Here is an 18371-nt window from a genome sequence, read left to right on the forward strand (position 1 = left end):
AGACTCAAGACAAGATTTTGTCCACAATTCATTGCTGTATTGATGTTGTTTCCATAGGAGAAATAACAGGCAAACGTTGATCAAAATAACAATTATTTAATGAAGTAATGCAGATGTTTAACAATAATTTAACTCCTTGAGAGCGTAAAATAAAACCAAATGGACCCGTACAGGTCCATTTGGTTTCATTTTACACTCTCAAGAGTTAAAGATCTAATAAGGGTTCATTTGGTTACCAACTCTCCATCATTTAGCTGGGGACCACCTGGAAACCCCTTCAAGGACCACTGGTGGTCCCCGGACCACTGGTTGAGAACCACTGCTCTAGAGTTAACAGACCCACAAGGGACAATTGTTGACCTCTGGTGGTCCCTGGACCCGGTGTTTAAACCCCCTTTCTTTTCTTTTTTGACCCGCTTTTATAACAGAACGGATGCAGCGCTGTGGTTTAACGGTCATTCTGTCCTTTTTGGTTGAAGATGTGTGTATGTCACCTGCTCCGCTACCTCCATAAATCTGTTGTTATCTATCTCCCACGAATCCGTTATTTTACTAACGTCAGCGCTACACTCTTTTTTTTGTTTGTTGGAACGACAGCTGTGTTCTAGTCTAGGTAAAAGCACCAAAGGAGATGATAACCAATTTAGACGGGAAAGAATCTGTGTCATTTTTAGATTTCTTTGGGCTATTCAAAAATAGCAGATATACTAGCTCGTAGCGCGGCACCGAGTGCCGCGCTACGAGCTTGTAGATCTGCTATTTTCCGAGAGAAATGTGTGAACATTTGTGCAAATCTTTGAACAAACTATATATTTTTTAAGTAAACATTTGTAACTCAAATCTTTGCTTCTGGGGGGATTCTACAAATCTCTTCTAAATCCTAACTAGTTTTTTTTCGAAGGAATTGATAGGTTTCAGTTCCTGACTGACAGCATTCCTGGCCGGCTGTATATCCAGGGATCTGGTTTGGATTTAGGATTATTGCCTGGTCATGTTTTTGTTTTTTTTATTCTGGAGACAGAAGAGGGATGTGGTTTTATGTCTGTGCCTCTCTTAAGGTTCACCAGGCCCACAGGAAGAGACCAGGTTCTGTGTTGTAATCATTTGCTTCAAGTGTCACTGCAATACAGTTGTATTATATGAGGCTTCTCTATCAACTGGCTGAGATGAAAGGAGTTTATTAGAGCCCGACCGACTTAATTTTTTTGTCCGATTTTGGATAGTCCCAGACCACTAGTAATTACTGTGGGTTTGTCAAAAAGTTCAAAATGTCCTAATGAATTAGATTAAAAAAAACTTTTTTCTGTTTGAGAGCATTTACATTATTGGCAAAAAAAAACCCACACCTTTTTGATAGATTAAAAAATAAACACTAAGTGAACTTTATTTTATTGAATCACTTTTTCTATTCAGACATTTTCAAAAATAGCCGATCTATAAGTTAACGGTAATTTTGAAAATGTTCAAAATAAAGTGGCACGCCTAAAATATGGACGACCAGGCTGAGAGTGTTTAAAAATCTGATCACATCGGCTACATAATTGCTGGTACCTAATACTGACGTTGTTACAAAAGAAAAGAGAAGATAATGGCCAGCATATCGGTCGGGCTCTATACACGATATGTTTTGGACTGATATGCCAAAGGCTTGTCTGTGCTCCATTTAGTAACATTTTGCATAATATGTTATTGTATTTATCTACTTTTCTTCTTATGTTTTTCTCCATGGTACTGGGTATGAATGAAATGCCATACTGAAAGGATACATTTTACATGTATCAATAGTTTAATTTTTTTTTCGTCACACAAACAGAACTAGAAAATGTTCATTTAACCCTTTAAGACCGGGAACACATCTGTGTAATTTTAAGATTCAAAAATAGCAGATCTACAAGCTCATAGCGCGGCACTCAGTGCCGCGCTATGAGCTTGTAGATCTGCTATTTTTGAAAATCGGGAACATTTTGTGCAAATATTTGAATGTGTATTTTTTTTCCCTCCGTTACAACTTCCGGGGGTCCCTCCCTGGAACAAAATGTTTAGAGATGGGGGGTCCACGGCCAAATACATTTTGGGTGGTCCTTCCTTGACATGAAAACGTTTGGGAACCACTGATATTATAGCAACATACGTTCAAAAAAAAAAGGATTTAGAAGACGTTTGTAGAATCCCCCAGAAGCAAAGATTTGAGTAAAAAGAATCGCTTAAAAAAAACATAGATATTCAGATTTGCACACATTTTCACGATTAAAAAAAGTAAATAGCCGATCTACAAGCTATGAGCTTGTAGATCGGCTATTTTTTTAATTGCCAAAGCAATCTGAAAATGACACGACTGCGTTCCCGGTGTTAATGGGTTAAACTGTATAAAGTTTAAAGTAGGGATGCTGGATGAATCATTCATCATATATCAGTATCGGACGTTATTTACTTGGAAACGTAATGTTGGTCAAATCTTTATCGGCAAAGTAATCATGATATTTTAACCGATATTTTATTTTATAATGTTTATATTTGACGTGTGAAGCTGTAAAAGACCTTTTGTGATGATTAAAGGCTGCAGATTGAATCAAAGTGTTTTCTGGGGAAGCTTTTCAAAAGGGTCGACAAACAAGTTGTAAAAAAAATAAATGTTACATCTTTACTACATTTAAGTTGTTTTAAGTTGAACTTATATGTGCATCAGTAGGCCTAAGAAATCAGGTCATAAGAATGCACAGGTTTTATTTTAGAAGACTTTATCTGCTCTCAGAATTAGTTACTGTATAACTGGTGTATGGTAAACCCTACCGGAAAGTTGTTTAGCAACATCATTATCATTTCATTTGATCATGTATTTAATATCATTATCATTTGATTTGATCGTGTATTTAATATCATTTGATTTGATCGTGTATTTAATATCATTTGATTTGATCATGTATTTAATATCATTATCAATTGATTTGATCATGTGGTTAACCGGTTATCTTCAATGGCAAGTATGGTGCATCCCTACTTTAAGGTTAACGTGAGGAAAGTGAACTCAGTGGAACGTGTGTGTGTGTGTGTGTGTGTGTGTGTGTGTGTGTGAGTGAGACAGGGAGGGAGGGAGAGGCTGTGTGTGTGCGTAACTTTAAAAGCACTGATAAGGAACATGGGACGAGGTCTACTGTAGGAGGAGATGAGTTTCAGTTTATACATACCACTTGCTGCTATGTTTTAAGCAGACTTAAATAATCTAACCTTTTAATTAATTGTCTGGTTCTGGTCTTATTTTGTTTATAAAGTGCATGCTATTCTTGTGTGACCCTCAACGCAGGATTTGATCATTCCAGGCTCAAATTATTAGTATTGCCACCACCACCAATAATCATGATATAAGAGCAGCTATCTGCACTTACAAACAACGTTCACTGGAGCAGTGGAAGCTCTGTTTTGTTGTGGGTACTTGTGTTGTTGTGGAGCATTTCCTATAACAAAGTATAGATAGCGTACAGTAGTGGCATTGCTGTAACTTGCTATCTGGAATGTGATGCTGTTGCTGCAGGGTGAACTACTGTATGAGTATCATAGTATAATGGATGTCTTGTAGCACCCCCACCCAAAATCACCACCAGCCGCTACTGTACACTGCAGTGACCTTACCTGAACTAAGCCACAAGGCATGTTGTTTTGTTTTTTTGCCATGGTATCCACAAGTTTCCTAGGCTGTGTGGGCATCACTTCCTGATTTCATTGGATATCATTAGATTTCATTGGATCAAATCGACAGGAAGTGATGCCCACACAGCCTAGGAAACTTGTGGATAGACTATACACATTTAAAATGCTTCCAATCTGAGTCAGTCTCTTCTTGAACAACAAAACAAAAAAAAACTCTCCAGTCTGTTTGACTCAGGGAGTCTACAATAACAATCTCCCAAGACAATCTTGTTTTCATATTCGTTTGCTTTACTTTTGACCATGTAACCACTGCTGTACATACGGAGGAGGTCCCACAACTTTTTTTAACCTATACATTTTCTGGGGGGGGGGGGGGGGCACTGGGAAAACCAGGGAGACACACACACACACACACACACACACACACACACACACACACACACCGTCGACCAACTAGAAAAAATAATGCCTGGAGGATGGTGCCCCCCCCCAAGGTTATTGGTGCCCTGTGCTGCAGAACCTAAAGCCCTTCCATTAAGCCCCCACTGCCCTTATGACTTAATTAATATAATGTCTATGTCGTACTCATTGCAAGGCAGAAACATAGCAGCACTTTTTATTAATAAACTGGTATCTAGTGACATCTAGTGACCATTTGTAGCCACGGCAACAAACTGAATGAATGAAGGTGATTCAAAGTGCTTTAGACAGAAGACGTAAGTCCACCGGTGGCAAAGCTCCCAGGAAGCAGCTCGCCACCAAGGCAGCGCGTAAGAGCGCGCCGGCAACCGGTGGAGTGAAGAAGCCTCACCGTTACAGGCCTGGTACTGTGGCTCTGAGGGAGATCCGTCGTTACCAGAAATCTACCGAGCTGCTGATCCGTAAGCTGCCCTTCCAGCGCCTGGTGAGGGAGATCGCCCAGGACTTCAAGACCGACCTGCGCTTCCAGAGCTCCGCCGTCATGGCTCTCCAGGAGTCTGCCGAGGCTTATCTGGTGGGTCTGTTTGAAGACACCAACCTGTGCGCCATTCACGCTAAGAGGGTGACCATCATGCCCAAAGACATCCAGCTGGCCCGTCGTATCCGTGGAGAACGTGCTTAAACTAATCTGTCGCTGTCACAACCCCAAAACGGCTCACCAATATGTTTTGTGTGTCACACGCACACATATGTGTAAGTTACTGTATGTTATCTTCAGAACATACTTATCTTCAGAACATACCATAACCCAGGCCCGGATTGGCCGTCGGGAGGACCGGGACTATTTATTTATTTATTTATTTTTTGCATCAGGTCAGGCCAGCCAGCCACAGCCAGCGCAGCGCTTAAGTGCTGCAGAAAAAGAAAAAAAAATCTCCTAAACTCAGGCCAGGCCAGCCACAGTCAATTTCAATTCAATTCAGTCAGTGTTGCTGCAGCAGTGAAAGCACTGCTGCAGCAAAATTTTTCAAGTGAAATTGCTGTAACTTAACTGTAAAGGCCCCCCAAAGCCTTCCAAAGGCCCCCAAAAATTTTCGCGCGCGGCCACAGAGTGGCCTGACTGGGCGTATAACTCCCGGTCAGTTTTGGAGTCCCACTCCGGCATAACCCTATATCTTACATAAGAGGGGAGCTTTTGTCATATAACCAAAATTTACTCAAAACTCACTGTATTATTCGCAGTGGTGGAATAGTATTTACCACAATAAAGAAATACTATTACAAGTAAAATTACTGGATTTAAATGTTTTAAACGTACAATATTTGACTCTGAGATGTAACAAGGTAGAAGAATAAAGTAGTCAAAAATGGAAATACTCAAGTTAAGTAAAAGTACTCCAACATTTTGTTAAGGGACAGTACTTGAGTAAATGTACTTAATTACTTTCCACCAATGAATATTTGTGTTTTGTGGATGTTCTCATGACACAAACAGTTCCAAAGAATACACAGTCATAAGGATACATAATAAAGCATATACAGTCATAAGGATACATAATACAGAATATATAGTCATAAGGATACACAGCAATACAGAACATATAGTCATAAGGATACATAAGGATTCAAATAAAATAGGGTTAATGCTTAACACTTCATGTACAAAGTATTCCCGGTGCCCACTCTGTTCTGGTGCCCAGATTTAAGTGCCCACAATGATTTGATGCCCATTGCCCACTGAAGGTGGTCTAATCTTCAGATTGAAAGAACCGGTCGTCCTCCATTTGATCTCGTTCAGTCTAGCTGCCTGCCTATCAGTGTCGTAAAAAAAAGGGTTATTAGGTCTGAGTCAACCTTCACCCAGTGCTTGTGGTGGAAACAGGAAGAGTGTAGCCTGACTATCAGACTGAAGTATGGGGCAGTCCACTGAGTGGCCGGGGTCTATATGGTCTGGAGCCAGGCACAGGGCCGTCTCGAGGCAATGTGACGCCCTGGGCAAAATAAACAATTTTGCCTGTAGTGCAATTGCCCCGTATGCCCACTGCATGGTCGGTATTGGCAGTCTGGGCACCGTTATTTTATTTAATTTTACAGACAGGGCACCTTTTGGGGAGGGAAGACTCTGCACTGGGCACTTCTCCGATTATTACGTTTTAGCCGCTTAACACTCACCAAGCCAAAAACCTTGGTGTGGTTGGACTCAATTATAAAGTCAGCCGACTCTCATCATGAGTAAATCAAAAATAAACATGTCTTCATTAGACTTGCGTGATGAATAAAGGATCTGAAAATGTGTTAGAAAATAAACTGTGTTGTTTTATGACTCATTACGATCTATTTGTGGATGTACTCATACCACAAAGAAAAGGATAATCATGAATGCAAATTAATTGCAAAAAATAAACACACCTGATGTGTGTTGCTGCATCGCCTGCTTTCTGTCCCCAAAATCAGAACTAAACATGGAAATGCAAGTAATGTTACATTTTTGTAACAGCACACCAGCACCACATAGTATCTGGAACAAGCTCAGAGAAAACTCAGTCAACTATCAATCATTTTAAACCAGTGGTTCTCAAACATTTTTATGTCAAGGACCCCCAAATTTATATTTATTTGGCACCGGACCTCAATCTAAAGAAGGTATTTTGTGTCAGGGACCTGTGAAGTGTCGCTGTCTAGAACGCCAGGTGAGCGCTTCCACCAGGTTAGCCAGAGCTCTGAGGGAGGAGTTCAGCACCAAGGCCAGGCCCGGTCCTTGGGCCAGCTCATCGAGGGGAGGTATGTACCTATAGGTCTGTTCTTAATCAGTTTGATGTGATGACACCTGACCGCCAACTAACAGGCTGGAGAAGGTCTGATCAAGCTCTTCTATAAAGGTGCTCACTCTCACATAGTGCTGGCTGGCTCTCCTTGGTGGAAGGACTCTGCTCGGGCGGTAAGCGACACACTCCACTTCCTCAATATTACTAGTCATGTAGTTCAGACATGAAACTAATTTGATGTTTTCTATTTGTTTGTAGGCAACATGGGACGCTCATACCTAATTGGAACGATACCCAGATCCGGGAAGAAGTTTTGTTGGAATTGTTTGAATAAACCCCCCCCCCCCCCCCTGCTGTTGTAAGGAATCACCCAATCAAAATATTATATTGTGCACTCCAAAACCTTTGCCTCTGTCTTGGTTCGATCAGTCTTTACAGACCCCATCAAGAGAAGATTTGTGTTCAAAATGAGGAAAAATATTCAACATTCGTCTCAATTGTTCAAGATGTTCAAAAACTTTGGCACAATGTGAGCTTGTAGATCGGCTATCTTCAAATGGTCGAAGTATAAAAAAGATTTGAGGAAGTTAAACAGATTTTTCATGCAATAATGCGGCCCCCCCCCCCCCCAAGGACCCCACTTTGAGAACCACTGTTTTAAACCACAGCTAAAAATAAATAAATGAAAATAATAGGTCTGCTGTTCTGTTGCCTATCATTGTGACAAAAGAGCGAAAACAAATAAACCTGTCCATTCATAATGTGTTAATTTTGCTCTCTCTCATACTACTGCTTAATGTCTTGAGTAAAGACCATAGGTAAAGACGTTGCCTTTAAACAAATAAACTTTCCTCAACACTCACATCACTGACGATACCCGTACGCTCAAAACATGATTTCTGTGGACACAACTTGGCTTCATGTACAAAGTATTCCCAGTGCCCACTCTGTTTTGGTGCCTAGTCTTTCTGGTTACCCTTCTGATATCGTGCTTCATCAATTCATGTTGTTGCTACAAGTGGTCACTAGATGTCACTAGATATCAATTTATGAATAAAAAGTGGTGCTGTTTATGTCTTGCAGTGAGTAAGGCATGAACATTACATTAATTACATTAAGTAAGTAAGTCATAAGGCACTGTTTTGTGATTTTAAAGTTGTCCAATTCAACATAACTACAGACTTTTGAAACTAAGCTTCACAAAACATCCTGGTTTGAGTGAATTGTTCATTCAATCCCGTTCGTGTAGCCGACTGTCTTGTCAAATCCCCCTTTTTCATGATTAATTTCACATAAAAATAGCATAAAAAAAAAAACTGGACAAAACTAAACGGTTGGTTATTAAAGAAAATATATTTAGGGTTTTTACAAATAATATGTATTTTCATTGAATTTTCATTGCTTGTATTTGCTTGTTTGCTTTACTTTTGGCCATATAATGTTCCAATAGTGCCTGATTTCTATGGGTCTTTTATGTGTGGTTTCCTTTTTCTTGTACCTGTGAATTACTTAGGCCTACTTGTGAATAAAATGTTTAAAAAAATAAATATATATATAAACAATATTTTGCACTCAATTTAATTTTTATCACAACATTTTCAATATTGTAAAGGCACACTTTCAACATTGTCTGTTGAAAGCACCTGGTAAATGAAAGTTTTCTGGTTGTGTTAGTAACACATTATTTCTTATACAAATTCCAAACTGACTTCCAGCTCCTATCATGGTAGCAGTGAGAGCAGAGTGAGTCAGAGCAGTAACAGGGAGGAGGAGCCTTGCAGATTGGACTAGAAGCATGTGATAGAATCAGTTATTACATTTGACAGGCTGAAGTGGTACGTAGGCCTATCGGACACGAAAAATATTCGGTATACAATTTGTTTCATAAATATTTTCCGCAAACTTTGTCAGATAATGAAGGACCGGTGTAGACCGGAGTGCATCAGGTGAGTGAAAATCAATAGGCTTTTGCTAGTAGACTTCTCATTTGAAAGCCCCATGTACTTATTTGCCATTTTAATCTAGGACACTGCATCATTTGCCTTTGGAATGCTGTTATGTTAAAAACTATCACTACCTGTAATGGATGGATCTTTGCAGCAACTCATGGGGCTGGCACTCTGACAGAATGTAAAGTTAAGACACAGCTAGGGTATACAGGCATATGATGACCATTAGAAAAAACTAACAAACAACAACCTTATCCTTCTGATACTCATTATTGTTGTCACATGGTAATGTGGGTTGTACTTTTATGTCCATGCTTGTCAAATGTTTTTGTGACTCACTTGATGGTGGTCATTTCATAAGATGTTATTTTCTGTTTATTGTATGAACCGCATGCCCCCTAGATCAGACTCATCACCCAATAACTCAACACAGGATCTGCATGGTAAGAACATTACGAACACTTTTACTTATCTAGCACAAGTTTCACAAAGTCACTGCAACCAGTTTGGAGACAGACGTAACAGATTCATCTTCATAATAACTATGTATTTCTGCCTTTAATATTGGTTGCATGTAATATGGCTGCCTATGTAACCTTTTCTAAGGTTGCAAATTGCTTTGGGTAAGATTGTCTGTCAGTATTTTTATCCCTGCTAGGACATGTTTTTGCCCTATCCGTCCGTCTGTTTGACTGATCGGCATACAATTTTGCGCCCATACCCCCAGCAGGCCAAGGAAGAACATCTGCTAATTTCACAATTGCCTCTTTGTGATGCTATAACAGGCTGCTTCACATTTTAGCTATAGTATAACTCTTGAATAGGTTGTACAGTCAATCAGTCAATAATAGGCTTTGACTTTTACAGGGGCCAGTTTAGAATTGCAGCCACCTGTAAGTGCTCCTTTAGAGCGGTTTGGTGTTTTACACTCCTTTACGACTGTTGGTAGTCACCCCCCCCCCCCCCCCCCCCATGGAGAAAGTGTTTTTCAGATCATGAAAAAAAAAGAAAGAAAGAAAAAAAAAATAGATCATGATAGGAAACAAAGGAAAGAATAACAAACCTAACTAAAATATTTAATAATGCATGTATGCCTCAATAAAAAAGGCATTCCCAACTAGATGCTGTGAAATCAAACTAATAATGTTAAACAATGAGAGAAAGGGGGAAAAAACTAAAATAAAGAAGAAATCACCAAAAAAAGAATGTTTAGAAAATTAAACTTTGCTTAATATGTAAATGTCTTAAGCTCCTCTCTCTGTGTGGCTTCCTCTGTGCTCCTCCCTCTCCTACCGAAGGAGCCAAAAAAGAACGTGAGGAGGGAGGTGGGCTACCTCCAAAGACCAAAATTACCCCCAACCTTCAGCTTGTGAAACCTCACCTTTACTCTTGCCCCACCAGGCCTTTCACACTAATGAGATATTAGATGTTACATTTGAGATTGAAGGGGGTGTTGTGGCAGGTCAAAAGATGAAAATCCACAGCAAACACCTCTCCCCCAGACAGAATGACTGAATGTACTACTAGACACACCTACTGATGACCAGCCAGGTTCAGATGAGATTTAGGTTATTGTTTAAAACAATCGGTTGTTCATTCACACTTTCATTGAGAGCAAGCAGATATGTTTTGTTTTAGCCTTAGTAATGTCATTAAAATCCATACCCTTTTTGTCTTTAGTTTTAGATGATCAAAACAATTGCCGTTTTAATCCATCAGAACTGGGTTTTGTAGTACATTTTCTGTTTTAACTTTGAACACTAAATTTAAAAAAAAAGTTCTAAAGTTTTCAACTTCTCATACAGTGTTATGACCACGGCTACTCTTTGATTAGCTGAGTGAAGTATGAGAAAATACCAATACACTCATGTAGCATATCACATCAATGATCAACTATTGTCTGAGCCTGTGAACTGCATTCTGTTATTCTAGTGACAAAAATGTCAATTGTATCTAATCACTTCCATTTTATTGCAACAAACACCATTCAATTATACAATACAGTAGCTGTGCTGTGAATAATTTAGGCTAACAAGTATCATGACATTGTATGACTTCCATCAGGAACCATCACTGACCCTCCAGAACCCAAAGAAGATAAAGGTACGATAATGGAATCAATACACACACACACACACACACACACACACACACACACACACACACACACACACACACACACACACACACACACACACACACACACACACACACACACACACACACACACACACACACACACACACACACACACACACACACACACAGTAGGCCTATATGTCTTTTTCAGAGATTGAATTATTGGATGCAATGGCTTATCTTTATTTCCCCTCCTCCGTTTACAGTATTGTTGGGTCTATCACACGATACAGCCACGTACCATGATTATTATTTTGTTTTGTGTATTTATCTTAACATTTTCCATATACTGCTTTCATTGTTGGGTCAGTTGTACAATTGACTGCAACATTGATTGCAACAAACACCATTCAATTATACAATACAGTAGCTGTGCTGTGAATAATTTAGGCTAACAAGTATCATGACATTGTATGACTTTTTTTTCCTTCTTTTTCTACGGAACCACCACTGGCCCTTCAGGACTCCTAGAACCCAAAGAAGATAAAGGTATGGAATCAATAAACAATTGATCAAACCGTTCAACCTCTGCTGCTGTGGTTCTCAAAGTGGGATCCAGGGATGTATCTAGGTATCTATGTATCTAAGTTCAATCTGATTTTGATATGAACTCATTTAGCTGGGGACCCCCTTGAACCCCATCAAGGATCCTTGGGGGTCCCTTGACCCCATTTTGAGAACCACTGGTTTAATCAACCAATGTTGTATTGGTTGATTAAACTAGTTTTAAAAACAGTAGCTTGTTTAACTTTGTCTTGCAAGATAATAATAACCCCCCCCCCCCTCACACCATGACCTTCAACCTTAATTAAATATTTTCTTTCTTTTCTCTCCCTTTTCACTTTTTTATTTAATTTTTTATTTTTGTTACAGTGTTTTGTTCTTTTAGTGTTTGGTGGTGTCATATCTGCTCTTGGTTGTACTGTTGTGATTCATGTCTGCTATTGGTTATATTGTACACAGGATTGCCCCCCCCCCCCCCCCCCCCACACACACACACACACACACACACACACACACACACACACACACACACACACACACACACACACACACACACACACACACACACACACACACCCCCACAGTAGGCCTATATGTCTTTTTCAGAGATTGAATTATTGGATGCAATGGCTTATCCTTATTTCCCCTCCTCCGTTTACAGTATTGTTGGGTCTATCACACAATACAGCCACGTACCATGATTATTATTTTGTTTTGTGTATTTATCTTAACATTTTCCATATACTGCTTTCATTGTTGGGTCAGTTGTACAATTGACTGTTTCTTCAATAATATCTCCAGCCTTACAGTTATCTCTATCTTGATAACAGGGCAGCTCGTCAATTTCTTTGTTGTTGTGACTGGAGATACTGATGGTGCCCATGATAAAAACTTAATTAAACAACTTGAAGATAAAGGACAGATTCAGAAGAAATCTGTGGAAGAATATGACTACATCCTGGCTTTCTGCCCAGTCACCTCACGAGTTGGAACTGATGTCATTGAGTCAATGAAAAAGATTCCAAGTGAGAAAACCTCTTATAAGAGTTGCTGGATTAATTGATGTATACAGTAAATCATCCATCCAGATTAATTAATGTATTCATGTTCATTCTCTTGAAAGGTGGTAAACCAGTGATTCTGGTGGTGATGCATCACAGATATGATGTTGAAGATCCTGTACATGACAGCAGTAGACATGTGACCAGAGATGATGTCATCCTCACTGTCGACACTGTGTTCTGGGAAGGTGAATTCCTGAACTGCAGCCACAATAAGAAAGCCTTCAGTAAAGTCTTGGAGGCTGTTGGTCCTTCTTCGGTAATGGATTACACATGATAATTATTATTTTGTTATAAATAAAAAAACAAAAGCCTGCATATATATATATATATATATATATATATATATATATATATATATATATATATATATATATATATATATATATATTACGGCAGGCTTTTAGTTTATTCAATATTCATACAATATTTACTATTTTCTTCTTTTTGAATTGAGGCCTCCACTAGATGGAGGTCTGATACAGGGTCAGGTGAGGAACTTTACTCCTTGGAGTTTGTGTGTCTTGCTTGAGGACACATCGGCAGACCCGATGGTAGCCCTAGAATGGCTGATATTCCATATATTGCACGTATTCCATAATAACACAGTCATATAACACTTAGGGCCTTATTATGCACGTCTTAAATCCACGTCTTAGGCGGTAATTAAGTCATAACGCCACCATCTTATGCACAATCCCTATTATGCAAGGTGCGCTGAGCGCAAACACTTAAGTAATAAGACTCGCCAGCATATTTTATGCATGGGGGAGTGTCCATATGTTAACACATTGCCTGCCAAGAACGCATTATGCGTTCTTTCAAATGCATCACTTTCCTGCCGAGAACGCATATGAGTTATTTAAAACATCGATATATATTCCACAAGACTTAGGAATGATCCCTTGATTATGAGAGAAGGAATGGACGGATGTGACGTCGTCCCAAAAAAAGTCACTTCCGTCTACTCCTATCTTTTTTTTGTTGTAGAAAAACACATGTAGCTCGGATTTTTTTTGGGGGGTGAAAACAAGCCTTATTCAACCTGCGATAGCAACAAAATGGCCGATCCCGGTACAAATGTTTTTTCTCCGGTGGATAGAGGAGACCCTCCCCCACCCCCAGACACTCTTTGTTTACATCTGTGTACACAACTTGGCTTTCGTGGCTCTCCAAAGATCGTCAATATAAGGTAAAAAACGCTGGCATGGGAATGTACTGGCTGGAATGTATACTAGACTTAAAAACCCCCTTAAAAAAGTACCTTCAGATGGCTGCAATTCGAAACTGGCCCCTGCAATAGTCATAAACCAGCCCCGTCCCCCCCCCCCTGCTTTCGGTTTTGTTTTGAGTTATTCTAGTGATAAATAAGTAACCACTTCCATTTCATGTATTTATTGCAACAAACACCATTCAATTATACAAAAACAGATACAGTAGCTGTGCTGTGAACAATTTAGGCTAACAAGTATCATGACATTGTATGACTTTGTTTTTTTCCCTTTTTCTTTTTCTAAGGAACCATCACTGGCCCTCCAGAACCCAAAGAAGGAAGAGGTAAGATAATGGAATCAATAAACAATTGATCAAATCTGCTGCTGTGGTTCTCAAAGTGGGATCCAGGGATGTAATCTAGATATCTATGTATCTAAGTTAAACTGATTTTTTTTTAAATACCATATTAACCCATATCAACCAATTTTTTATTGGTTGATTAAACCAGTTTTAAAAACAGTAGCTTGTTTAACTCCATCAGAACTGTTTATTTTTTTATGTTGTATTATTACAAGTACATTCTCTGTTTTAACTTTGAACACTAAAAAAGAAAATATGTCTAAAACCTTTTCAACTTCTCATACAGTGTTATGACCACAGCTACTCTTTGATTAGCTGAGTTAAATATGAGAAAATACCGGTACACTCATACAGCGTTACAAATCAATGATCAATTACAGTCTGAGCCTGTGAACTGCATTCTGTTTTGTTTTGAGTTATTCCAGTGACTCTGGGATAAAACATTATATCCATTGAATCCAACCACTTCCATTTCATGTATTTATTGCAACAAACACCATTCAATTATACAATACAGTAGCTGTGCTGTGAATAATTTAGGCTAACAAGTATCATGACATTGTATGACTTTGTTTTTGTTTTGTTTTTTTCCCTACGGAACCATGGCCCTCCAGTCCCAGAACCCAAAGAAGATAAAGGTATGGAATCAATAAACAATTGATCAAACTGTTCAACCTCTGCTGCTGTGGTTCTCAAAGTGGGGTTCAATCTCATTTTGATACCATATTAACTCATTTAGCTGGGGACCCCCTGGAACCCCGTCAAGGACCCCTGGAGGTCCCCGGAACCCACTTTGAGAACCACTGGTTTAATCAACCGATTTTGTATTGGTTGATTAAACCAGTTTTAAAAAATAATAATAATTTCATACCCCTCACCCCCTAATTCATACACATAATTGAATCTTCACCATGACCTTCAACTAAAATTAAATGTTTATTTTCTTTCTTTTCTCTCCTTTTTTACTTTTTCTTCTCTTTTTGTTACAGTGTTTTGTTCTTTTAGTGCTTGGTGGTGTCCTATATGCTCTTGGTTGTACTGTGGCCATATATTTTATTGGTTGTACTGTATACAGGATTGGGCGCTGGTTAAGGTGGTGGGGGCGGTAGGTTTAACCACTCAGTCCACATCCTAACCCAGTTCACCCCCAAAACCACCAACTGCACCACCACCACAACCAACCACACCCCCACTACCCACAACCCTCCCACTCCCCATAACCCCCACCCCCCCTCATACACACACACACGCACACACACACACACACACACACACACACACACACACACACACACACACACGCACACGCACACGCACACGCACACACACACACACACACACACTAGTTATTCAGGATTGATCAACTCCATGGCCTATTTCTCACTTAGAATGTATAGATTGTGTAGAGACAAGCTGTCAGAGATGGACTCCCACTGTCTGTATTCTCCTCTCCATCTATGAGCTTCTATAACAGCATCATGAAGATCATCCTGAAGAGCAGCACCATCGTACATCATCTCTGACCACAAAGCAGTACAGAGGGTGGTGAGGACAGCTGAGTGCATCATAGGAGGTGAACCTCTCTGCTTCCAGGAAATACATCAGAGACTTGCCTCGTTTGGCTGAGGCGCTACAGTAGACCCCCTTTCTTCTAAACTGCTGGATAAATTGGCCCAAATATCTTGTGCACACTGCCAATAGGCTACAAAAGTACCTCAACTATTGTTTTCCCATATATCTTTTATACTTTTTAAAATATTTAATTTAACTTTATTATCATTATTTCCAGTAATTAAATTACTGGAAATAATGATAATAAACTAAATTTGCATATTTGAACTTTTTTTCTTCCAAATATGCAAATGACCTAAATGAATATGCACAATACAAAAATGTGGCAATCAGAAATTGATTCTACGAGGAAAATTACCTTAGGATCAACTGTTTGTAAGACCATTGATTTCCAAAAATATTGTCTAGAAGCCATACAGATGACATACACACATCAGGGTTTTGTATGAGAGTAGGTTTAATTATCTACAGAGTGATAAGCTACACAATTGGCATGTCTATCATACCAAAAATATAAATTAGAGACATGTAGGAAGAGAAAAAAAGTATTTTTCTGCTGTACCATTCATTCTAAGATATAACATCATAGAAAAGGTAAGAAAACCATGGTCCAAAATTCCCCTTTGAGTGGACTATGGCAGTACCTGTTGTGGTGCTGTTCTCTGTTCGCTTGCCATTATTCTTGTTTTGTTCGTGTGTATAATTTGCCATCCCTACTTAAGTTCAGTTAAACCTTCATTAGGCTTGCTGGTGTAAGCGTTTCTGAAGGTACATCGATAGTTCATACTCAAGATTGTAACCAGTTTGGATGAGCTTGATTCTTCTAATAGTTAATGGGGTATGGGCACCAGCTTTTTGTAGCTGTAAACTTTTGAACAGATTATAGTTTAGTGTAGTTAGGTTAGATTAGAAAATTAGAAATTATTGTGTTTATTTTTACGTTTGTTAGGTTAGACTGTTTCTAAAACTATGATAAGGTTTAGCTTGATTCTGTTTAGGTTTAAAATCATGTCTAAAAATCAGGTGTTGAAAATCTTGTCTTTAAAAATCATGTTTCGCTTTCCAACCCGTATGTGACAATCCTTTATTGCCCTAGACTATAGGATTGTAACATAAGGAGGAAGGAACACATACTGTATGCCGTAACATATGCTTGCCTCTGTTTTTTATTATTTATTTTCCCCCCTTGCTCCCCTTGCACTCACGAGTAGTATAATGTAAACCCCATCACTCAAATAGCCCATAATAGTAACAAATAAAGGGTTATTTTCATTATTATTCAGTGTAATATTTTTTATTTAATTTCAAATGCATTTAGTAGCCTAACACTAATATTAACTTTGTAAACTTAATTACAAATACAATGGACATAAAAAATATAGTACAATTTAATACATTGGACTAAATAAAACGGGCCATGTAAATAAAACGAGCCATGTAAACTTGCATGTTTGGAATGTTCGGAATCAATAATATATCTGTATTCGGAAATTGACCCGTGGGCTGTTTAAGTGAAGGTGTATCCTGTATATTATGCAATTAGTTGCATATCATGCACTTACTGTGTCTTGTCCCCTCCTTTCTTTTACTATCATTATTTTACCTGTTTTTAACTGCACAATGATGAGCATGTACAATAAGAATTTCACCACCCTACTTAATGTGATGTGACAATAAAGATTGATTTAATTCTCCTGCTGGACACAGCTTCTGGTTTGAGGTTCCTGGAGTTGACACTGAAACATAACTGACTTTAAAATGGTGCTATGTTAAATGATCTGCCTTTAAGAAAATGCAACTCCACAATGAATATAGTGAATAAGATGTAATCACATTAATAGGTAATAATAGGTTTATGCTATTTATGTTTTTACTGAAAATAGTGAAATATGAAGCATTTTTCAGACCAGGGAAGCTTCTCCTGGGTGTAAAAAAAAAAGCCTAATGGCATCCAAACTCCATCTAGAAAGCGTCGCCTTAGTCACTGCCTTCCTCCGACCATCTGGGCCGAAGGAGACAAAAAGTTGCGACGACGACCGGCCGACCGCCGTCCTCTGGCAGTAGAGCTTCAAAGCCCTCACTGGGCAGAGACAGTGCAGCCGCCTATCCTCCGCTGAAGCGAAAGGAGGCGGATGAAAAGCTACCAGCTCAACCGGTGTCTGGGTCACCACTCCGTTCTTGGGAACAAACGCAATGTTGGGCTTAAACAAACCCTGCTGTCATCTCCCAAGAACCTCATGCACTCCGAACTCACTGAGAGCGCATGTATGTCGCTGACCCGTGTAGCTGTAGTTAAAACAACCACAAGAAGATCTCTGATCGGGGGGAGGGGCCAGGGCTCGTCGTAGAGGAGAGGATTATTCCTAACCTCCACACGCCCCACGCCAGTGCCACCAGTGGCACTGACAGTCCGTGGAGTCTGACCCTCTCCAAGTTGAGAGGACCAACTCCAGTGACGGGAACGCATAAAGCAGTTCAGTCGGCCAACCTGGCCCAGATCTGGCTTGTTATCTCCGGAGGAGAGGCCAATCTGGGTACCAAAAAATGCCCCTGGACAACAGAGTCGCTCCGCTGTTCAGGAGGCCCGGTACCTGTGAGGCTCTGGTTGACGTAAGGCGCGCGTCGCACCACAGCGTCAGATCGCCAGCTAGCCTGTCCAACACTGGAGAGGCCAGGCCTCCCTGCTTTTTGGCATAGCACACGGTTGTGGTGTTGTCGGTTCTGATCAGGACATGACAACC

General features: G+C 39.6%; 2 protein-coding genes across 2 annotated transcripts; both read left to right on the forward strand.

The window, feature by feature from the left end:
• Positions 1–4327: 4327 nt before the first annotated feature.
• LOC308099346 (histone H3.2-like) lies at positions 4328–4747 on the forward strand (the record flags this gene model as incomplete). The annotated part of the gene is made up of 1 exon (XM_080448090.1): positions 4328–4747. One exon carries the CDS (start codon positions 4328–4330, stop codon positions 4745–4747), a length of 420 nt encoding a protein of 139 aa, XP_080304216.1.
• A 4425-nt stretch (positions 4748–9172) lies between these two features.
• LOC308098368 (uncharacterized protein) lies at positions 9173–17336 on the forward strand. The gene is made up of 8 exons (XM_080446692.1): positions 9173–9222; positions 10844–10882; positions 11381–11407; positions 12253–12447; positions 12546–12742; positions 14002–14040; positions 14673–14696; positions 15048–17336. The coding sequence occupies exons 4-8, from the start codon at positions 12432–12434 to the stop codon at positions 15165–15167; spliced, it is 396 nt and encodes a 131-aa protein (XP_080302818.1). The 5' UTR covers positions 9173–9222; positions 10844–10882; positions 11381–11407; positions 12253–12431; the 3' UTR covers positions 15168–17336.
• Positions 17337–18371: the final 1035 nt, after the last annotated feature.

Source organism: Gymnoscopelus braueri, assembly GCF_963280865.1.
Source record: "Gymnoscopelus braueri genome assembly, chromosome: 13".
NCBI classification, from domain to species: Eukaryota; Metazoa; Chordata; class Actinopteri; order Myctophiformes; family Myctophidae; genus Gymnoscopelus; species Gymnoscopelus braueri.